Source organism: Cynocephalus volans, chromosome 4 (genome assembly GCF_027409185.1).
Source record: "Cynocephalus volans isolate mCynVol1 chromosome 4, mCynVol1.pri, whole genome shotgun sequence".
Lineage (NCBI taxonomy): Eukaryota > Metazoa > Chordata > Mammalia > Dermoptera > Cynocephalidae > Cynocephalus > Cynocephalus volans.
The window spans coordinates 146,814,344-146,838,925 of record NC_084463.1 but is presented as its reverse complement, the minus strand read 5'-3'; the positions used below and the strand labels follow the sequence as shown (position 1 = coordinate 146,838,925).

General features: G+C 36.4%; 2 protein-coding genes across 2 annotated transcripts; both read right to left on the bottom strand.

Annotated features, from left to right (window-relative positions):
• Positions 1 to 8,690: 8,690 nt before the first annotated feature.
• LOC134377024 (olfactory receptor 4C6-like) lies at positions 8,691 to 9,599 on the bottom strand. Its single transcript, XM_063095630.1, has one exon. It carries the CDS (start codon positions 9,597 to 9,599, stop codon positions 8,691 to 8,693), a length of 909 nt encoding a protein of 302 aa, XP_062951700.1.
• A 10,159-nt stretch (positions 9,600 to 19,758) lies between these two features.
• LOC134376452 (olfactory receptor 4C3D-like) lies at positions 19,759 to 23,145 on the bottom strand. Its single transcript, XM_063094997.1, has 2 exons — positions 23,127 to 23,145; positions 19,759 to 20,684 (listed from the first exon to the last, which is right to left on the bottom strand). Exons 1-2 carry the CDS (start codon positions 23,143 to 23,145, stop codon positions 19,759 to 19,761), a joined length of 945 nt encoding a protein of 314 aa, XP_062951067.1.
• Between the last annotated feature and the right edge of the window lie 1,437 nt (positions 23,146 to 24,582).

The following is a 24,582-nucleotide window of genomic DNA, read 5'->3' as shown; positions in this document are numbered from 1 at the left end:
TACGGTTATCATCCTAAACAGTATTTCGTAATTATATTTTAAGCAGTAAATTTTCGATGCATTTATATGTACATATATGTACATATCAATCACATTTGCAAACACTTTTCTAAATAAATATGGTTATTATAAAATTTTTTTAAAAATTAAAATTCTACTTGTAATTATCCTCCCTGTTAAATTCTTTCAATTCACCATATTTTTGATCTAGGATTATCATTCAGCAATAAAAGATTTATTCCTTGGTTGTCTGACTAATCATATTTCTTTCCCTGACAACCTAAGAAATATGTTCTCTATTGATTTCACATCCTTTTCTCCCTCTCAGTGTTGTTCTGCTGATTTCCTAAATGTCTCAATTTTTATACTCTACTATTTTGAAAAATAAATAACTTTTTTCTGTTTCCACTGGTGTTCTTTCTGATGGATGCTTGAGCCTTCTTTTTCTGTTGTCTTAGCGACTTAGCTCATTCTAAAGGAGAGACAAAGCCACTACAATTAACACTAAAGCAATTCAGAACTTCAGCCACCTAAATTCTCTTGAACAATTCTGAGGCGGGAACCTTATTCTGTTTATGACATCAAATGCACTTGTGAAAAGTTAAGTAGGCATAATTAAAATCAGAAGACCCCACTCTGAGACTTGAGTCACTCTTTCTTACCCTAATGTCCTTCCCTGTGCCGTTTGTTAGGGTGTCATTGTAGAAATAGCAAATACCATATTTTATATCAATAACTCTGTAAATGCCACTGTAGCACTTGAATTTACTATGTTCTTACATTAGTATTGTTCATATAGCCTCAGAGAATTTCACTTTTTAATCTAAAACATCAGGATGGAGAAAACATTAAAGGATAAGTGATAAATGAGGCTATATCTAGAAAGAACAAATAAAATACTATTGCAGAGGGAGGACAAAAGAATGCACTTGTTGCATTTCTAGTTACCTGGATTTATTGAAGATGGAAAGCTGGAGATAGGTCTAATTTCATTAGACTTCAAGTAACAGGTGCTCCTAACCCTCCCCCGTACCCCCCAAAAAGACTTAACACTCTGTTATAACAGCTGCTGTTTATTGGCACTTATTATGTGCAAAGTGCTACCCCATGGGCTCCACATATACTATTGTATTTGCTTCCACATCCTTTGAGCTTGGTAATATTATAATCATCATTAAAAATGAGGATCTGAGAGCCAGAAAGGTTATGTAACTCACACAAGTGTTTACAGTTTTTAAGTAATAGGCCCATGCATTGCATTAAACTTTGTAGCCTGAGCACAATACTAATACTACACCACAACACTACACCAAAATTCGAAATTCTCTCCGAAAATGCAAAAATGTCAGTTATAAATCTCACCATGTAGCACTTCCTTGAAAATTCTGGTGATGGCAATCTCCTACTCTATGGAGAAAAGTCCATTCAGTGGCTGGCCAGAACATAAAGATTGTTTCCTACTCCTCCTTCTACATCTGAGGAAGAGGAGAAGAGTATCTCTGGCAGACAAGGTAGAGAATGTTCCCCACTGCTTCTCAAGTGCTGTCTTCAACATGTCTCAGTAAAAAAATAAGAAGCAAAAGTTTCCTTCTTGACTTCCATCTGGAATTTAAAGAGGTTTCCTAAGACATCATGAACCTATAGAATTGCTTCTCAGTTCCCTCCAGGGTTTACAATTTTCCCATCAGTATGATTTTCCCAGACACAATTGTGTGTAGTTTAACTTGCTCAAGTGTTTGCAAAACTTTACATCCCTGATCAATTAGAAGATTTTTTCTTTCTTTCTTTCTTTCTTTTTTTTTTTTGGAACTTCTGCTTTTCTATTTGAAGATGCTTCCATTTCCCTTCATACTCAGGAATAGGATATTGTGTAAACTGGGATGTAATACAGTGTCTCTTTGCAGAATTAGGGCAAAATGCCTGTGTACTTTCTAAATGTAAAAGCTGAGTTCTAGGATTGGGCATCATCAATCCATAAGGACACACATGATGTTTGGGGAGTAGGGTGACAATGAGTGCTTCTTAATAACATTTTATGTATAGATATGCAAAGATTTATACATTAATCAAAGTGTGTTTCTCCCTCAGAAACTGATCTTGAGATTCCATGATTTTAAACTAAAAGCACAATTTCTAGAGGTTAAAGGAATTATTCTCTTTTCATTTTATTTGAAAAGAAGATGTGGCAGGTCAGTTTACTCCAATAGAATTTAGCGTGGAGACTGAAGCTTGAGGAACAACTTGGACTGAGCTCATCAGGTCCCTTCAGAGAGGGCACGCACCAAATAATGTGTTGCTTTATACAGCATTTAAGCATTTTATCTTACCCATTTTTATATCTATTTACACTCTGCAGAAAAATGCAGAAATGAAGTGACTCACCAAAAAGTCAAGGTCCGGAAGCACGGTCACTTCAGTTATCTGTGGAATTAAAAGAAGAAATGTCATTTTTCTTTTAATTTAAATTTTAGGTGTGTGTGCTGACACAGAAGAATCACCTGACATGGACCACATTCTTGGGCTGAGATATCTCTCAGCAACAAGACTTCAGCAATTCGTTCCAGGACCCTGGTTCTCACTTCCCACTGCACTGAGAATCTTCTACTGTATTCCATGCTCTGCTTTGACTCATCCTTTTTTATTTGTTTCTGTTAGAGTAACAGAGTGAGGTAACACAAATGAGATTGTGAAGATGGAGTAGGACAGATAATGTAAGAAATATATTATTTCTGAACAGTTGTAAAAGAAACAAAAAAAAAAAAAAAAAAAAAAAACAAGGTGATTGTTTTTAAAGTCCAAGTCAGAAAAGAGAAAGATGGAGACAGAGGGAGCCACAGCCTAGGAGATGTGAGAAATGGGAGATGCCGAATAGCAATTAGCCTTTCCAGAATTTATCCAATATTCCACTGCTTCCCACTGACTTAAAATTCCATCTTCATTGTTTATTAAATTTAAAAACTTATGCTAAGTTTCCAAAGATAGATGGCTCAATTTTCGAGCAATTTATTCTGCTCTTCAAAATTCTCTGTTACTCAGCCTATAGCAAAATGTTTACAAACCAGAGCTTTAATATGTTCCAATATCTAGTAGGGCTAATCCTCCATCTCTGTTCTCACATTTTTTTTATTACCAAGCCTGCTATTCAGACCTAGATATACATCCATATAAATTTTTGAATCAGTTTATCAATTTCTGTGAAAAAATGTTTTGTCAGAGGGGTAGGTATTAATTCATCACAAAATTATTGTCTGTTAAATCAAGGCCTACCCCAGGGAGTGCAGAGCCAGCCAAATATTTTTTGCAAGAACCCTGTTTATATAATTAGTTTATGTAAAAAATAAATAAACAATTGGACTAAAGAGTACATTACAAAACTCATGAGCTAGTGTTAGATGTAGTGATTTGTTGATGGAGATTTAGAATTGTGAGCAGAAAGAAGACACGTATGTACTTATTTATTGCCCAATTAGAGCACATTAAAATTCTTCTTAGTGTTTAAGCATCTCTCTCCCTATCATGTCCAGTAACCATGTCTTCTTCTCTTCAGAACTTGTTTATGTTGAAAGAATGTCCCTGAAGCTCCTTAGCACTATTTATTTAACTCTATTTCACATCATTACTCATGATTGCTGGCTTCCAATGACTCCCTCAAAGATACTTGCTTGATAATGATCACACACACACACAACTGATGACCAGAATTAGCAAGAAAATGTGAATAATAATTTATTTCTTGCTCGTGTCAAATTGTTTCGAATAAGTATAAAACTATACATCTTCCAATTGTGTCTTCCCTTGAACCCCTTAGACCATAAACACTGCATTCCTGGAATGTGATGTGTTTTGACATAATCCCTGCATTCAAGACACCACCACCAGTTGGGAGGACAGATGAAAGACCTGACACAGATATAGAAAAACGGTTCCATTCATGTTAGGCATGTCCTTCATCACACCTGGCTTAGGACCAACACCGGAGCACACAGTGTCACCATAGGTAATGGAGCAAGATAGAGTACCAATTGGAGGGGCCAGTCAGCATTGTAGAGCCATGGTCCTGAAAGCTCTGGAAGGAGATCAGCACAGCCATCCCTGGAGAACTGCCTGGCAAGTGGCCTAGAGACTCTGGAAGGGCTGAGGTGGGTGCCAACAGGAGGGATGCACAGGGTAAAAGATGCCTGCCACCACTTCCACCACCTGCAGTGCTGTAGATGCTGTCACCATAATCAAAATATGGACAGGTAAAAGTTGATGAAGGCCCACACACATGGCCAGTGCCAGTGGTCAGCAGGAGACTATTCATTGCCCAGAATCTTGAACTTGTCCTACATCACCCAAAATCAGCATGTCAACACCATTCTGGTAACCAATGTAGTACAATCTTATGAAGGAGATAATGAACTAGCCTGTGGAAGCCATTTCCTTGTCAGGCTGTATTCCTGGAACTATGATCCTGGCCACACGCCTGGGATAACTTCACAGGTGCAGCAATCAGAGCTTCTGGTTGGCCCCTGGATAGGAGAGAGTTTTGGAGAGCACTTTAAAGGGGAAAAATGGGGATGAGATCCATACAGTTGAGTCTGGGCTGAGATGCCCCATAAGTAGACACTGCCCAGTCCCCAGACACTAGAAGGGAACTTAGAAAATGTCAGTGAAGATACCCCAAAGTGTGGACCCTAGGACAGCAGCCCCACTTGTCCATGTCTAAGGGCAGTATTATCGAAAATATTGTTTCTTTAAATCTACGAACATAAAGTGAGTTAGTCATGAAGACAGTTGGCCGAAAGTGTTCCAGTCAGAGAGAACAGCCTATGTAAAGGCCCTACAGCAAAAGCATGTCTGGACAGGAAAAGGAATGGACAAGCACCAGGTGTCATAGAGAGATCAGTTGTAAGAAAAGAGTTCAGATAGAGAAGAGGGTAGCCAGGTAATGGCTACAAGATCTTTTTTCCCCTAAGTGATGTGGAGAGCCATTGCCCAGTTTTAAGTAGACGTGTGATATGATCTGACTTCTGAGTTTCAGATACCTCTGAGTGCTGTGTTGAGGATCAAATACTGGAGCAGGGGATGCCGAGATAAAAGTAGGGAGAGTAGGTAAGAGGCAATAACAAGAATCCAAGTGACAGATGATGAAGGCTTGGAACTAGATGAGAGTTCCAAAAGTGACTAGAAGTGGTTGAATTTGGGATATATGTTGAAGGTTGAGTGAGCAGGATTTCCTGATAGACTGGATATGGGGTATGAGATGGAGAGACCAAATGTGCCATTAGCTGTGACAGAAAATGTTGTGAGTAGAGCAGGTTTGGGAATGGGGCAGAACCAGGAGAACAGCTTCAACTTTTTCTGTTTATGAAGTCTGTTAGTCATTCGGGTGAAAATGCCATGGAGGAAGTTGGATTTCCAGGTTTTAACCTCAGGAAAGAAGTCTGAGCTGGAGATACTAAATTGGAAATCTTGGTCATGTTAAGAGAGTATGTCAAGAAAATCTCGGTTAAATGTTGCTAATGGATTGTGAGATGAGCAATGAGCAATGACTATTAAACGTAGTGACACAGAGGTCATTGGAATCCTTGAGAAGAGCATTTTCAGAAAGTATTGGGTATTGAAGTGTGACTGAAAGAAGTTTAAAGAGAGTGGAAGTGAAGAAAGGGAGATAAGCATTCTAGAGAGCTATTGAGTTTTGTTACCAAGGAGGGAGAATGAAGTGGGGGAGTAGCTGATGAAGGAAGTGAGGACAATAGAAGATTTTATTTAAAATAAGAGAGGAAAAGATTGCTGCTTTGCTGATGAAAATGATCCAACAGAGAGGAAAATATAGATGAAAGAAGAAACATAGAAGAGATACTTAGATCAATGCCCTTGTGTAAGCAATAGGTAACCTAAGTCCAGTGCACTAGTAAAGTGATTTCATTGGCTTTGGATTAGGCACAGGTAATGCATGTATAGTAGAAGGTAGGAAGGCAGCATACAAGTGAACGGATGCTGGCAGATTGACAGGTGTATTTGAAAGGGTCTGTGCAAGTTCTCTTCCAGCAGCTTTTCTCTGTGAAATAGGAAGTTTGCCTAACAGTTATTATTAAGTTTGATCTTTACAGTGTGTTTTTAGGCAGATATCATTCTTCAAATTAATGTACCCTTCTATTCCTACTTTGCTATGCCTTTGTATCATGAGTAGTACTAGATTTTTCAAATTCTAATATGTAGATAATTATATGGTTTACAAACTATTATTGGTAACAAATTCCTTTAAAAAATTAAGACCAAGATTTGTTTCAGAAGTCAGAGTGCTAAAAAAAAAAAAAAAAAAAAAAATCACATTAAGCTGCTAAATAATGTGTTTAATAAGTAAAGCTATTTAATGTGAATTAATTTGAGGGATTTATAGAACATAGAAGAGAAAAAATTTTTGAAATCTGACTTGCCGGTAATAATTTCAGCATGAATGGTCAGAATAGCTCTTATTTATGAAATAAAAGATGTAAATTCTAGGCCTACTTTTGACACTACAAAAAATTATCAAACAGATTACAAATATTTAAGATTAGGGATCTCATTATGATCCTTTGACTTAATTTTATAATTGAACAAAAAAAATGGTCATCATAAAGTTCTTGTAGACCAAAGTTATGATATTATCAAGGGCATTTTCTTCTTCATTTACAAAAAGCAAGGTGAAGAAGTATAAAATGAATCCAAGAATTTAATTCTAAAATTCTATAAGCAGGCAGCGAATATTATGCTCTACTATTGACATAGCACAATAGCTATGTGCAAAGATTTTTGATGCTAAGTTTCAGAAGTCATCTATTTGTCCATGAAGGATGTGACTTTTAATTATTATTCTAATACAGTCACTTTGATGTCCATGCTCTTTTTAAATTTAAGAATAAAAAAATAATAACATTCTCTGATCAGGACCCTGCCTACCTTTCATATCTCACTTTGTACCTTGGTCTCCCTCCTCCACTGTGCAGATTATTTGGACTTCTATACTCCAGGCTAGTTTCTGCCTTAGGGTTTCTGCATGACCTTTTCTCTTTGGCCTGGAATGCTCTTCCCACCGATATGCTTAAGGGTGGTTCTATTGCATCATTCAGATTTCAGCTTAGAAATTCCTTGCAGAAAAGTCCTCATGCCTCCCTAACTAGAGTTACCCAGTCACATGCCCACGACTTCGCTACTATTTTCTCAGAATTTGTTATCACTCTATGATTTTATTTATTTTCATTTTTTATGTTGTTTGTCTCCTGCACTAAAATGTAAGCTCCAAAACATAAGGAAAGCATATTGCCTTATTCATCACTCTATACCCAGCTCCTAGAAGAGTATCTGAAATTTTGTACAAACTCAGCAAATATTCTGTAGTGAGCAAATGAACCTTCTAGTTATTAAATATATTTGGTGATTATTAAAGCTAGATACCTATTGCACATACACATTTTTACTTAAAAATGAAAATCTTGAGGTAAATGTTTTGTTCTGTTTGAATACTGTAATTGATCCTGTAATTATTATCATGCTCATATAGACCATATATGTTTGTTTTAATAAGAAAACAGAATGCTAAACCATACTATGACCTTAGGCTTTCCATATACCTCATCAAGGGAGATAGTTAAAAAACTTTCTAGTGGCAGCTTTTCGTAGAAGAATATATGGGAGAAAATAAACATCCTTTGGATTTGAAAACCCAAATCATGAAGGTAACAGCAAAATCACTGTCCCATACTTAATAAAATAGATCTAGAGTTGCTCTAGTCCCACAGAGAATATATAATTTCAAGACATGGACACTTGACTCTACAATATATTGATTCAACTACAAATTTCTTTTATTTTGGTAGTGGAGAATTTTAGTAAAGTGGTGACCTTCATATTAAATAGCACACTAATAAGTTGAGATTGTCTTTGCTTCCAAAAAGTATACCAGTCGTGCAAACTGGGAGGATACTAACTCCTAAAGTGTTTATATGTATTTATTCTCCCCACTTCTTTCTTAATATTTATTTGGAAATATTTTTTAAAAACCCTAAGTCTCTTTTAGACTTATATTCATCCAATAATATTTATTAAGCACAAACTAGGTAACTAGGAGTGTTCTAATCACTAGGTTTACAGCATGAAAGAATAAACATAATACCTGCTTTGATAAGGATTATGATCTTTGGGGGAAAACAGAATTGAGTCAATAAATATTTTTTAAAGTATAACTGTAATCATAAACATTAAGAATATAACCAGGATGTAGAATTAGAGAATAATTGAAGAAAATAACGAGAGAAAGTCATCAGGAAAGACTTCTCCGAGGAGGTGGGAGTTCATCTGATGATGGAAAACAGGACAGGGAGCCAGCAAGCAAATGATCTGAGGAATGATCAATCCAGCAGAGGTTGGGGGGGGGGCGGTGGAGCCCTGAACTGGAAAAGGCCCAGATTGCCCAAAATACAGGTAAAAAAAAGTGTGCCCAGAGCCTTGAGAGAAAGGGAATGAAGTATGCAATGTACTATAGACACAGGCAATAACACAATTAGGCAGGATAGTGCAGTATCTTGACCAGCTTTGTATGTTTAAAAGATGCCTCTGGCTGCTATATGTCCAATGGATTGGACTAAATGGGAAGGGTAAGACCTCTTTGGCCTTGTAGGAAAGATTTGTTCTTAGCATGTAAGCTAGTAACCACTCAGGGTCCCTTATTTCATCCACAGTTTCCTTATAGCGCTTCTCACCTCTGCATTCCTCAGTGTGTAGATCAAGGGATTTAACATGGGTGTGATCACTGAATCAGACACAGTCATTGCCTTGTCTATGGGGTAAGTGACCACAGGTCTCATGTACAAGAAAATACACGGTACAAAGAACAACACGACCACTGTGAGGTGGGAGCCACAGGAGGAGAGGGCTTTGCGCCGCCCTTCAGAGCTGCAGGACTTCAGAGAACAGAGAATGACCGTGTAGGAGGCGATGAGGATGAGGAAGATGGCCATACACATCACCCCACTGTTGAGGGTGACAAAGAGGCCCAGGATGTGGGTGTCCATGCAGGCAAGTTTCAACAATGGAAACAAGTCACACACAAAGTGATCAATGACATTGGGGCCACAGAAGGGTATCTGACACATGAAGAGAAGCTGTATCGTGGCGTGCACGGAGCCCCCCAGCCAAGCCCCTCCCACCATCAGGCAGCACACCCGAGGACTCATGATGCTCCTGTAGTGCAGGGGCTTACAGATGGCCACGTAGCGGTCACAGGCCATCACAATGAGAAGTAGGATCCCCACACCACCAAAGAAATGTGCCACAAAGAGCTGGGTCATGCAGCCTTCAAGGGAGATGGTAGTGCTCTCAGACAGGGAGTCCACAATCATCTTGGGGACAATGACGGAAGAGTAGGTGGCATCCATGAGTGACAAAGAAGTAAGGAACAAATACATAGGTGACTTCAGACTCTGACTTGCAGTCAGAGTTACCACAATGAGTAGGTTTCCCAACACTGTAGCCACATACATGATTAGAAACACAGCAGAGAATATCTTCCTAAGCTCTGGATTCTTCGTAATGCCCAAAAGAATGAATTCAGTCATGTTTTTTGGATTCTCCATTTAATGTGGACTGTTGCAAGCACATCACTGAGCTGGAAAATCTGCAAAAGGAATATTATTCTTAATTAGTAATCACTGGGTATGTTGGACATTTTTTGCACCCTGTCGCACACTCTCTTAACCTACTTTTTTCTCTCACTGTTGCTACAGAAACCAGTTGCTGATAATAAAAGCCTGGCCTAGCTTGATGCTAGTGATCCCCACAACAACACTGGTGCAGTTCTTTCTCTCTGTTCCGGTGCTTGCTGCTTCAGACACTTAGGAGACCCTGCTTCATCATTCGGTGCATTCACACACCTGGAAATATGAAGGAATTAACACACTTAGGGAAACCTTTGGCCATTAGTAGGTAGGAGCCAATGGATAAATGGTAACCAGCTCAACACAATCTTGGATTAACTTTCCTTCCTTCCCTCTTTTACTTTTCCCAACGCCTCCATTCTGTTTTCCAAAGAAGCTACCTACATACAGACCTCTCTTTCAGCCTCTCCTTTTCAGAAACTTTAAGCTAGGATGCTGACCTTCCTTTATCACTAGACACACCAAAGAACTTGGAAAATGTCATATAAATTTTCATTTATTTATTCCACATATTTATTGAGCACCTAAAATATGCTAGTAGAAGAGCCTACGAGACAAGTATATCATATCCCCAGGACTCTCCACTTGTTAAGAACTATACTTTTTCCATTTGCATGCCTTTCTTCTAAAATTGGATTATTGATAATAATATTATTATTGTTATGGATTGCTGATATTCAATGAGTCCCTGCTATGTCTCAGGCAGTGGAATATGCTATGAGATATATTCTTCATTTTAGAGATTAGATACTGAGTCTTCAGAGAGGTGGAAAAAATGACACCAAGTTCCCACAGGTAGTTAACACGGAAGCCAAATTCAAATCCAGCTTCTCCTGGCTCCAAAATTAATACCAATAACAATCTACCTTGCTTCTCTTATAATAATATCAACTGCTCAACATGAATGAGATATTGTCCCTCATGATATAAGTTCATTTTTGAAACAATTCAATGAGATAGATGTATGCTTCCTGTGCTTGCTTTATTCAATAATTGTACAAAAAGTTCAATAACAATTCTACAATAAACAGCATGTTCTAATTTTATGTATATAAGAATATATACATATTTCAATCCTGAAACTGGAAGTTACAACCATTAACTAAGTTTCCAAGTGTTCTAATAATTTTCCAGGTATAATGACTAAAAAAAAAAAAAAAAAAAAAAAAAATTAAAGCTTAAGCCTCTTTCTCTGCTCCAAGAAGACCCAGACATGCGACGTAGCTGACACCATCCCTGCACATGAGACTGAATTAGCATAAATTATCCTGTGGCTAATGTGAATATCGTATCATCAAAGCATATGTTAAATCCATGATCACTCTTCCCTCATAACACACCTACTCATTTCCATTTTTCTTTGTGGAGGGGTGCTCCCAAATGAAACAGAGAATTCTAAAGAGTAATCAAAATATCAATTTTAAAAACTCCTTTTTCTTGCACTCACTGTGTACCATCAAGGTTCTAGGTCTGTTACAAGCATCATTGCGTTTATTTTTCATACCACGCAAGATGTGAACTATCACAAATCCCATCTTGAAGATGAGGAAACAGGCTTCGAGACACTAAGTGTGTCATCTAAGATGGGTGGGGATTTTGAATCTAGGTAGTCTCTTTTTGAAGAATAGCATGTCCAACAAGGAAATTCTCTATTCATAAATAGGGCAACAGACTGAGCACACATGAAACCATGCATTTACTATATAAGTTCCAGAACAGGAAAATATCAGTATGATCTACAGATTTCCAAGAAGATGAAATGAGTTAAGCCTTGACAGGGGAATTTAGAAAATTCTAACTTTATAAATTCATAATTTACAAAGTGAGCAACAAGAAAAATAGCATGGGCAAGGCATGAAGAGAGAAAGGAAAAATGTGGTGTACATAGTTGGAATATATGGACTCTGATATCACAAAACCTGGATTTCTTTACGGACATTCCAGGGATGTCACTAACTAGAGGTCATACATTTTCTCTAAATCTCAGTTGCTTTTTCCAGAGTTGTTGTATTAAATATATTTCATGCCTAGCATTATGGTTTATATTTTAACATTTAAACTTATAGACATTAGAATATAATAAGACAGTAATTTAAATTATATTTTAAATGTTTATTAAATGTTATAATGTCCTGCATATAGCAGGGATCTCACAAAACTTAGTCACATACACACCCCTACTGATCCTAGGTGCAAGGTATCTTGAATAAATGCACTTAGTCAGATTGCAGTTCAGTTGGGAATGCAGAGTCAGAGCCATAGTTTTAAATAAACCTCTGTAAAACTCCTTATTTTCCACATTACAGCTAGTTCTTCCCTCTGAGTACCTATGATATGCCAGATAACCTCTCTGTGCCTCAAGTTCATTTTCTATAAAAAGGGAAAGTAATGTTACACATCGCAAAGGGTTTTTGTAAGGATTAAATGATTTTAGAAACATAAAAGGCTTATATCAGTGCCCCTATTTCTTCTCTCAGGGTGAGGAGAATGACAGTGAACACAAACTATCTTAAAATAGATCTTTTGGATGGATCTTCAACAAACATGTTTACAAAGACTTCTACTAACGCTCAGTTGACTAGCAAGATATCAGCTTAATGACTCCCAAACACTCAACAGATGTAAGTTTTTTAATTGACTTATAAAACAAGCCTTCCAAAACCATTTTCTAAAATGCCTGTATTCTAATCAAAAGTAGAATAGTTTAAATAATACTTAAGGGTTTTTTACTGTTATTTTTATAAATTATGAAAGTAAAGCATGGCCCTTGAAAAATATTTTACATAGATAGAGTAATAGAAAGTTTAAAGTCAAAGGATCGGGCTGGCTAGTTAGCTCAGTTGGTTAGAGCAGGTTGTTATAACACCTTGACCATTAGAAAAGTCTAGGGTTCATATGCCCATACCAGCCAGCTTCCAAAAAAGAAAAATAGTAGTAAAATAAAGCCAAAGGATCACTTCCAATCACAAGCACTCACTCATCCCTCTAGAGATGAATATAATTAGCTTGATTTAATCATTCCACAATGTATACATACATCAAAACCCCACATTGTACCATGTAAACATGCACAATTATCTGTCAATTGAAAATTAAAAAATAAAGAAAAACTTAGTGCATGTTCTTCAGAAGTGCATTTGTATGCAGGTGTATTATATATGTACAGTCATTTATGTATTTTACACTATATAAAAGTATATAAAATATTATAATATCCTGGACATGTGTGTCATGACAGTGTTTACAACTTTTCCTTCATTTTAATTGCTGCATATTATTATATTTTATGGTTGCACCATAATTCCCTTAACCAGTCCATTTTTGGTTGACATGTGTGTTGTTTCTAATATCTAATGCCTTACACATAATACCGCAATGAACACCACATTACAGACATCTTTACTTACTGGTTTAAATATTCCTGGTGGAGAAATTTCTAGAAATATCATCACCAGGTCCAAAAATATTCACATGCTTAACTTTCATAGATTCTGTAACATTACTCTCTCAAAATCCTGTATCATATTTTATTCCCAGAAATATTATATCAAAGAGTAATTTTTCCCACAGCTTTACAAACACTAAATATTAACAATCTTGATTATATTCACCAAATGGTAAGGTGAAAAATAATATCTCATTTTAATTTGTATTTATTCAATTATTCAGTCATAGGATTTCATTGATGGCATAACAATAAGTGTATTATTGGTCTCTGTATAAAGCTAAATTAAAGTCAGTGTAATATCTATGTAGAAATATATTGTCAGTACATGGATATTCATATCAAACTAATGATAACATTAATATATTAGTTAGCACCTGCTATGTACCAGATATTTCACTAGTAGTTTATACATATTTTCTCATTTACTCCTCACATCTAGCTATGCTAAGGCACATTTTATGGCTGAGAAAAAAAGCAAAATAATTAATTTGCTCAAGGCTATGCAGTTAGTAAGTGATAGAGCCTGGATTTGAATCCAGGAAGCTGACTTTACAGCTCATTTGTGTTTCTTGTGTCTGAACTTCTTATGAATCTAAATAATTTTTTAATAAAATCTTAAATAATAAGAAAGTGATAGCAAACAGTTTGCAGTGTCCGGGGTCGTCATTTTTAGTAAGCACTCAGTGGCCCCTGAGCACGTGCATCATCAATGTCATACATCTCAAATTAAGGGCTTTGAAAGGACCATTTTCATTCCTAAGTATTAATACACACTGAGAGATGAGTGGAGATAGGATTATCTGCAGTAGCACCTTTATTGGATGGAAATTACTTACACCACTGGAGATACAAAAATCAATGTTTTCTTGGAATGCTTCTGGAGGGATGGGCTTAGTCCCTAAACAACCTTTCTTGATTTCACCACCCCATGCTCAGCAAATCATCAGCATAATCTTCAGCATCAGCACTGACACCACCAACCACCCCCGTGGGCAGACTGGCTCACAGATAAATGTGTATATCATTATATAGATAGAGAAATATATTTTTAAAGTCCAATTCATCCTTGCATTAGAAAACAAAATCAGAATTTGAAGTTTCATTCACCAATTAAAACAGAAAGAGGAATACCACATAAGTTCTTTCTCAAAGGCGATTAGTAGAAAAATAAAGATCAAAGGAAGTTGTTACAATAGGAAAGCAGAAATACATATGAACATATATACACATATATGTGAGGGTACATCAAAAAGCTTGTGGAAAAATTGTATTAAAGGATAATACAAATCCTTCCACAAATTTTTGAATACCCAAAATAGTATATATATACACATATTACATGCAATCACACATGCAAATGCACATACACAGAGAGAAAGAAAGAGTCAAAAGAGAGAGAAACAGAAAATCTCTCTAAAACCTTCCTGGACATACCAGCTGTTGCTAAGCTGTTCCTCCTCTTCCTAAGAGCACATCTCAGAAACATAAACACACTCTTTTATTCGCTAATCTTCAATACCTGGATAGAGGCCAAAGGTAGAAATTCAATTTCTGATTACTTGCCAAAAGAAATTAAAGTAAATTAAAGGACAAATTGTTGATAGTTCAAGGCTCTTCAGCCTGAGAACCACAATGTGTCCATACAGATAAAACCAACAAGCAAATTATTGTCACACTTTAAAAATAATATAATTGTGCATGTATTTAGTTGATTTGATTATTGCAAAACTTTCAGAATAGTAGCTCAAATTAATAGAAACATGTTTAATGCTCAAATTTTTAAGGCCACCTCCAAACCATCTGGTTATCTCCGTTATCATCTCTGTTATCTCCAAAAGCCAGTTACCTGATGATCGCAGTAAGCAGAAGGCTGAGATTGTTCAAGTAAACTCTACAATCACGTTTGGGTGACCAAGGGTCTGGCCCCAACCAGATGTACTCCCGTGAACTTTCTTCTACAGAAGATCTAGGAACCCTGACATATTAGAATTTCAAAGCAAGTCAAGACTTGCACAGGTGACAAATCACCCAATCATTCAATGGAGAATTATTTTGATAGGACTAGAGTTTCTTAGTAATTTTAAAGAAATTTTTGGAATGGATGTTCTAAGTGTCCAAGGACCTAAATAGAAAACAACACTTGTGGTTGGCAAGGAACTTAAATTTTATCTAAATATGAAAAGTTGCCCAAAAAGGCAGGCAGCTAAGCTGTTTACAAAAATCATTCACAGGACTATGCCTGTCATTTGGCTGTGCTTTGAACTTAATTTGTAAACAGTGTCCAAACCACATTTGAAAAGAAACATCATTAAGAAGATATTCACCTTCAGGTAATGGACCTGCGCTAAAAGAGGGCAGAGTGCCATTTTTCAAATGGCACTGAATTTCAAAATGTGCAGACTTGCATCATTCCAATTACATCCCTTTGAGGCTGTGTCTCTACTGACTGAGGAGCTAATCTCCATACCAGAGAATTCCCATCCACCCTGCTGTGATCCACTTTTTCCCAGGGGCAGAGCTTCACTGGTGCCCAGGCCAAGCTGATGCACCACAAGCACAAAAGTCATGTAATTTACCATTCAATGATTAGCAAAGAAGCTCTGTTCTTCAGTGACAGAACAACCGCACAATGATCCATCTGCCTGATAACACAGGTGAAGAAAAGGCAATATCACTTAGCAACCTACCAAGTATCAGGACAGAATTTTTTCTCTCACATAGTTTGGTGGCCTCTCACATAGTTTGGTGGCCTCTTCATATTTTCAGACTGTTACTGAAATTGTGTCACATCTAACTGCAGGATAGCTGTCACTATTAAGGATTAAAAAATAAATGTACCTCAACCTGAAAAAATCAGGATTAAATTCTTTCCCACTCCATAACAATTAGTATTCTCAAATAACATGTCTTGGATGTAGGAATATTTGGAGTTACAGCCTTCATTCCTTTTCTACCTTCAATAATAAAAACAGATATTAATAGCAGATAATTACAACATACTTCACAGATTACAACTAGTTCATGAACATATTTGACTGTACACTCTGGGAAGTCTCCTGAGAAGTAAGAGTGTCTCAGTTTTGCAGAATATGATCCTCACAAGTAATGGGCCAACTTCTGCACTTGGATTATCTTTACTAACACTCTTAAGTTACTCCTGCTCTCACCCAACCATTTAGACATGGGTTAGGGTGGTGTTCCTCAACCTTTGTTTTTGTTTTTCCTGATGGTCCCTCTGGGGAGACTTTTTAAGTGTTTTTTTCCTTTAATACCCTGCCTCTGAAATTTTAATACCACAGATATACTATCTACCTATTTATGTATTTTATATACATCTGTGCTGTATATATAAAAACCGTAAAATATTTGTGTCCCCCCGGAAGTCATCTTTACATACTTGGGAAGATATCATGTCCATTGCAAATGCATTTATTATGTAACTTACTTATATTTTTTAAAATAGAAAACACATGGTTATTTAACTTGGGCTTACCTAAAATTCTAGCTATGCTTCAAACAACTGCACAAATCCATACCCCGTTTTTGTCTTCTGCATCACCCACTTAAAACTATTCTCTTCAACACATCTATTACTGACAACATTATGTTGTTCATTTATTTCTTTACTTTTTTATTATCCATCTATTCCTCACTGTAATTTAAGTTCCAAGCAAACATGACATTGTCTGCATTGTTCAACATTGTATATCCAGCCCTCAAAATTGTCTGACATTCTGTGGGCACTGGACAATATTTTGGGGATAAGTCAAATAAGTCAACATTTCCTAAACTTAATTGTCCATGGAGCCATTTTTCAAGTTAATATATGTTAACACTATGGGAGAATAATGGGAAAATCCCTATAGCAGCAATTTAAGGAGCTACTCTTATGTCCAAATAGAGTATCAAGTCACTTCCATGATTGGGTTGTTTATTCTTCCTCCAAATATCTTTCTTACCCATGTGTCAATTTCTTTGAAATGCAACCATTAATTAGGCATTTCTTGAGCCCACTGCATCCCACTTTTCATGATGTTCATACATCTGTGGGAAAGAGATCAGCAGATGGCTTGTGCCTGACATAAGAGGAATCGGGAAAGTGTGAGTAATCTGGGAAGTAGAGGTCAAGGAAGAGCTGAAAGACAGAATAAACCTCCCCACCAAAAAAAAATAAGGTGAGAAGACTCAAGAGAATCTTCACAATATGGCCAGCCATCAGTTCCTATTTTTATATTTTTTCATCATGCTAGCAAGGAGTATTGTGAAATAGGAAGAGTAGGGGAGGCAAAATCTAAAAGACTTGACGTGTTACTTAACCTCATTGAGTCTCGTTTTTTTCTTGTGTAACGTGGTGTGAAGACTTATCAAATAATACTGTGGCTGCATTAAGAGAGTTAAACTATGTAAGAAACCTAACAAAATATATGCCTAGTTGGTCTTCATGATGGTTAGCTCACTCCTCTCATTTAAATAATGCCTAATATTTTCACTGAATTAAATGTCCAGATTAAACCAAAGTATCCTTATGCAATATATTCAAATATTTATCTTACTATTTTTTAGGAGAAAACATTCTTAGGAGAAAAATTTTTAGGAAAAAACTTCTTTTGCTTTATTTGTAAGCACCAGAAATAATGAGATGACAGTTAGTCTTCATGAGAGATTCACGATGATGAGTACAAAGGAACATCTTAATATTTCCTTAAGTTATTTACAAACCACCAAAACTCCATTCCATGAGAACATTACTGTTACTTACATTTCTTCCTTTACTTCCTATACCTTCCAAGTTCGCTGTTGACAGTTTATAATTTGTGTCCCATTAATCTTCTCACTCCTCCCTGAGCACGTGGTATAGCCTCTAAGATGCAATCATTGTCCTCAGTTTCCCTCTTCCAATCCTACCTTTTGACTCAGAAGAGAAGTGACATCTTCTCAATACTTCTCCTGTTCTTATCCCTGGCTAATCCTCATCTCCTGTCTAACAACCATAAGACAAAATGAACCGTAAATCATTCAGTCTAGATTCTGTTGAGATGTTTAATTCTCACCAGCAATTGCAAACTTGATCATTTTTTAATAGATTAATTGCTGATTATATCATCGTCCTGGCCTAGACTTTGTGGGAAATGGTTCTATTTCTCATGAATTTAAGACATCCATGCATAAGCTGGAACATACCAGTCACCCTAAAAAATAAGTGTTTTGTGCTTTATCATTACCGTATTGTCAACTTACTAAAGAAACAGCTCCAGATGACCAGTGAGTTTGAAAAATGGACATTTGTGAGAATTAGCACGACTTGGAATATGATAGTCAGAGAAGCTTTGATTCATAATGTGTTCCATTGTAATGTAGAATAACCTGGTGTTTTCCATGTGCATAGAGGAGCATTACTGCTTAAATAAATTGCTAAATGTGAGATAAGGCTATAACAAATTTGGTATTATTGCTTTTGAAGGATAAAGTGAACCATTAAAACTACTTATAAATTTCTTGTCTATAGAGATGTAAATATACCAAAACAACTATGTTTTATTTGAAGAAAGCAGGACTGAGATTTGGAGGACCTGGATTCTAACTGGGTGGCTTAAACTCTTAGATGTATGACCCAAGGCAGTAAGATAGTAAATCTCTCTTTGTTTCAATTTGCTTTTCTGTAAAATGGGGACAGTAATATTGAAACTACTAATTTAGTACATGGATTAACTCACCTAACTTAAGCAAATGTGTCCGATAGATAATAAAATGCTCATTTAATGTAAATGTGTGTATGACATCTATAGGGCAATAGCCTTGGAAACTTACAATATGCCCTTTTGTTGAGGTCAAATAAAAGAATGTTTACCCTTCATGTTTCAGATGGTTCCTCAAGTCTTGGTAAGGAAAAAAGAAAAAAAACTTCTTTCATTCAAGAAAAACTGTGAGCCATGAGGGTATTTTAGAAAATAAGAACAAATTAAGAGTAATTTTCAAAAAATTTTGGCATAATTTTTGTACCAAAGAAAAAAATTGAGAGGTAGGTTATGAAATGTTTCTTTTTTACTTTTGTGGATGTCTCCCTTTTGCTTTTGGTAGACTCATGGTTCCTCTCCCAACCAGAAAAAAAAGTAAAGAAAATAAAACAGAAAAGAAAATCGACAGTGTTTTTTTCACTTCCTAGCTGTTCACTTTCCATATATCCATCTAGGGATTTCTAGCCTCTTTCTTGCTTTACCACAGGCCAAGCAAAAATACAAAGTTCTGAGATCAAGATGCTATGGAAAAGCCAATTTCACCCTAGTGAAATATATGTGAAAAATTTAGTAAAGTAGCAATGAGACTCTGGAGAAAAGCGTACTCTAGAACCATCAGACTAGGAATTTATAGTTGTTCTCTCCATTGCATATCCAGAATCTATGCACACAAACATTGAAACCTTGGTAAAGTATATTAAAAGCTATCAAAAGCACCTAGTAAAAGCCCTATCCACCATTAAGTGCTCAATAATCGTTAGTTTCTGGGATTTGCTTGTTTGTTTGTTTGTTTTGCCAATGATCTGTAAACTTTGTTTATTCTCTTGCACAGTTTACCACAGATATAATCCTGCCTATTTATATACATCTTCACTTTTCTGGCATTATGAACAGGCTACATTACTCTCATCTTCAACAAACTCCTCATGGCACTTTTCACCTCTGTGTTTCTAACTGTATAAATTACAGGATTTAATGCAGGGGTAAGGATTGCAAAGAACACAGTCACCAACTTGTCCACAGGGTAGGTGACCACAGGACGCATGTAGGTAAATATACAAGGCACAAAAAAGAGTACAACAACGGTAAAGTGGGAGGCACATGTGGATAGGGCTTTATGCTGTCCTTCAGAGCCATGAAATTTCAAGGAGCTGAGGATGACTATGTAGGAAATGAGTAGCATGGAAAAAATGAGCAAGCACATAGCTCCACTGTTGGCAGCCACTACCATTCCAAGCCTGTAGGTGTCACTGCAGGCAAGTTTCAACAATGGGAAGAGATCACACATGAAGTGGTCAATGACATTGGGACCACAGAAGGGCAAGTTGACCATGAAAAGAATCTGTACCATGGCATGCAGGATCCCTCCAATCCAGGCTACCACCACCAGGAGGTGGCAGAGCCCCTGTCGCATGATAGTCAGGTAGTGCAGGGGCTTGCAGATAGCCACATAGCGGTCATAGGCCATGACAATGAGGAGGAGGATCTCTGATCCTCCCAGGAAGTGCTCCACAAAGAGTTGAGTCAGGCAGCCACCCAAGGAAATTGTTCTCCTCCGGTAGAGCAAGTCAATAATCATTTTAGGGGTGGTGACAGAGGTGTAGGAGGCATCTATGAAGGACAAGTAAGTGAGAAAGAAGTACATGGGAGCTGAAAGTGTGGGACTGAGAGAGATGGTGATGACAATGAGCAGATTGGCCAGCACGGTAAATAGGAAAATGAACAGAAACACAATGAAGAGTATTTTCTGCAAGTGTGGATTCTGTGTGAGTCCCAAGAGAATAAATTCAGTCACGTTGCTCGGAGGCATGAGGTGATCCACTCAGGAAGTAACACCCTCCCGGAGCCTGAATTACCTACAAAGAGATAAAGAAAGATAGCTAATCAGTCATGAAAAGATTATAATTGGGATTTCATAGTACAAAGATAGAGTAGTCAGTGCAACTGCAGAACACGTCCTTGCACGTCCCACCCCAGTAATTGCTTCAGTTATTCTTTTTCACTTCCTCCGTGATGTTTTCAGTCTCTTCAGATACCTATTATCTGTCACCTCTAAAATATCTACAGGGCAACAGTTAATATATAAGTTAGTGAGAAATTACTGAGCTATGTATGTGAGATCTGTATTCTCCTGGTTCCAACTCCATGTGACTTTGTTAAGTCACTATGTGCTAAATGTCCCAGTCTTTGGAATCCTCCTCTGTATCCACAAGCTTACAAATTTACCTTTGAGATGTATTTTGTGAGCTGTAAAATGCTGCATATAGTTGAGGGTTATTCTCTCTTCCCGGAGAATATACCCACACCTCTAACTGTGAAAAAAAGACACAGTCAAGAAATATCTACTGTAAGCAGGCAGATTGGGGAATGTGTAAGTGGCTGGAGACATACTCTCCCTGGAATCTACCATAACACACGTGCTGTTTATGTTTGGTTTTTTGCTGTGCTTCTTTCAGTGCTGGCATAGTGTCTTCAGTGTCTGGCACCTCTTAAGTGATGAATAAATGTTTGGTGAATTGCCACACTTCCTACATCTCCATATGTAAGAATACACATACACGTGCTTTCCAGCCCATAAACGTAGGAATTCAACTCCTCTTCTCCTCCCACTCTCTTTATCCATGCTCTCTACTTTATGAAAAACATAAATCAACTTTTAAAAGGAAGTATATTCCAGTTTAATAGTTTCTAGCATATTTTATAGGATAAGCATAAGACATTAATTACCTCTAGGAAAGAGTATGTTACTGGGTAATTTGACTTTTAAGATAATTATAACATTGCCTAATTAATATTGTTCATTCTTCAAAATTATGATCCACATACGATATAACATAGTCCCACTCTAAATTTATAGCTTCAATAGACTGGAATAAAAATCTCTTGGACAGGTTTTTCAGTCCGTGAAGATCTATCAAGTAAAGGAAACTCTTATTTTCAAAATCTTAAAAATAGAAATTTAATGTGGGGAACAGAAAGAAATAGACTGTTAGATAAGATAAAGTATTATACATATATATACACACATACACAAACACAAACATATATAAAATCTAGTAATGACTTTAAGTAAGTACCTGTTACTTACACATTCACTCACTCAATAAATATTTACTGGACCCTTCCTTTGTATGAGAGTTCTTCAAAAAGTTCATGGGAATATTGTATTACCTTGTAATTCAATTTTTCCATGAACTTTTTGAAGTATTCTTGTGTATTAGCCAATGTTTGTCTATGCAAAGTCATAAAAATGTCCCTCTCAAATGCCTTTAGTAATCCCCGCCCACACATTTTATTATCACACAGCCCTAACTCACCCATCCACAAGATGAATGATGAATTATCACCCCTACTCTTTTGTTTCTGCAATATAGATTCTTATGCCTCCTTCTCCCATCCTCCCACAAAATCCATTATACTTCACTTTTGGTTAAAGGATATCACATTGTTAATAAGATCAGGAAAATCATCCCAATTTGGAGACATAGGTCTCCCAAAGAAACAACAAAAAAAGAAAACAAATATAACAAAATATATTCTGTGCAAAATATTTTTTTCCTTTCAAAGGTAATAGGATAAAGGGTTTTATTTTTTTAATTATCCAAAATGAAAATATTATACATACATGAAAACAAAGTACAGCAGCTTTATTGAACTTCCTTATTCTGAGGTCGCATCCCAAAAAGATCTGAAAAGAGCATGTTGTGCATAAAGTAAGAATAAAACATAATTAATAAAAGCAATTTAGATATACCTATGAAAAATATAAATTGCTTTGTCTTTTTTCTTTGACTTCGTGGTAATCTTTCCAGGAATAAATCCTAAAGAAAAATATTTTAAAAAGAGAAAAATCATTATATACAAATATGTTCAACATGATTATTAAGAGCTGTGGAGAATGAAACAGATAAGTAAAATACAGTGTTTCTTTTGGAATAAGATATAGCTTTTAACAGAGATTTTTTTAAACTTGTGCAATATTACAGAAAAAAATCTTATGCTGTAATATTAAGTGGGGAAAACTTGGATGCAAATTTGAATGTATAATATGAGCCTATTTAATTTAAACATATGTCAGTGGGATAAAAGATCCCAAAATATTTTTACTTCTAATTTAATGGAATTATAGGTGATTCTATCTTTCTTGGTAAAGGGACTTAAACTTCAGATTGGTTGAGATGAGGGATGATTCTATGATTTTTAAGTTCCATTAATCCTGAGATTCTATATTTACATGATTTTCTTTTAAAAAAAATACCTCACCTATCAACTTGTCTGACATAGCTCCTTGGCCAGGGCCCCAGGCAGCTGTTAGTTCACAAAGGAAGAAGCTGTAAGATTAAAAATGCCAACTAGCCCAGCTACAGTAAGTCTTTGTTGACATAAAAATGGCAAGTTTGGATAACGTCTTTCTCCTGAGCCTCACAAGGGCTACCACATATCCTGTTTGCAGGCAAATTCTGTGAAGTTTCTTAGCTGTGGCTAATTAGACCTCGGGGGAATTTCACTATCATCAGCAGATCTTGCCAACAACCCAATTATTTCATGTTACTTAACTGAACATCAGAGAAGAACTTTTACAGAATTTATCTTTAATTTTTTAAGTCCAGTTAATGACAAATCACTGTGTCAAGAGAAAAAAATGAAACAGTTGACAACTTATGAATTTGGATGTCTGATAACAAACGAACTTAGTATAGAGTCTGAGTATTTGGTATTGTATAAATTAAGTATTTAGTTGGGTAATTATCTGACTTTTATATTTTTATTATAATATTTTGTTTATCAACCTATCCTTCCTGGTTATCATAATTTTTAAACATTGTTCTCAGATGTATATTAAGTGATAGTTATAACCGCTATTATGAGAGTGTAGTTTACAGTACTTCAATGCAGCTGTTTCTCATGCCAATTTTGGAATTATCTTAACATGATAATGCTAAAAAATAATTACATTCTTGGATTATATTCAGAATAGTAAAATACATTTATTTCATCCCTTTCAATTTACTCTAATGATACCCCTATAGAGTGGGAAAAGGCATCAGCATCCCCACTTTATGACATGGAAAACTAAGTCAAGGAATCAGAACATCGTCTGCCAAGGCAAAGTAAGAAGCCAAGCCTCCTAAATCCTGGGCCAGAGTCCTTATCCTTAGATTATTGTTTTGCAACTAATGTGTCATGCCACGTTTATGCTGTCACCAATTGTGAGGCATGTCAGGATCATCTACTAAAAGAAAACATACCCATATTTGAAATTATTTTTACAAACAAATTGAATTCAGAATAGCAGCCTGTGTCTGTTTTGTTCACCTCTTTGTCCCCAGCACTTGGTTCAGTGTCTGATTCATAAAGATTTTCATAAATATTAAGTGAATAAGTGCGTTGGAAGACCTTTTACTTATTTCCTGTATGTTTTCTTTTTTTCCAGCTAAGTACGAAAAAGGGTGCTCATGATCTTACTTGGAAAAAAATTAAATAAAGTGTTAGAAAGTGGACTATATTCCTTTCACCCCTTCAGATCTTCTCACTCGTCTCCACCCCTAGTGTCGTGGGCTGCAACCAGCTTCCTTACCTCTGGCCAACAGGTGGCGCCAGCTGAATGTTAGAGGCCAAGGAGGGAAGAACAGCACATCCGGGTATTTCTTTTCCTAGTTCCTTCCTATGGTTTGTCAATGACTGGGTGCCTTCTACAAAGGCTGTACCTTTGAGGGTG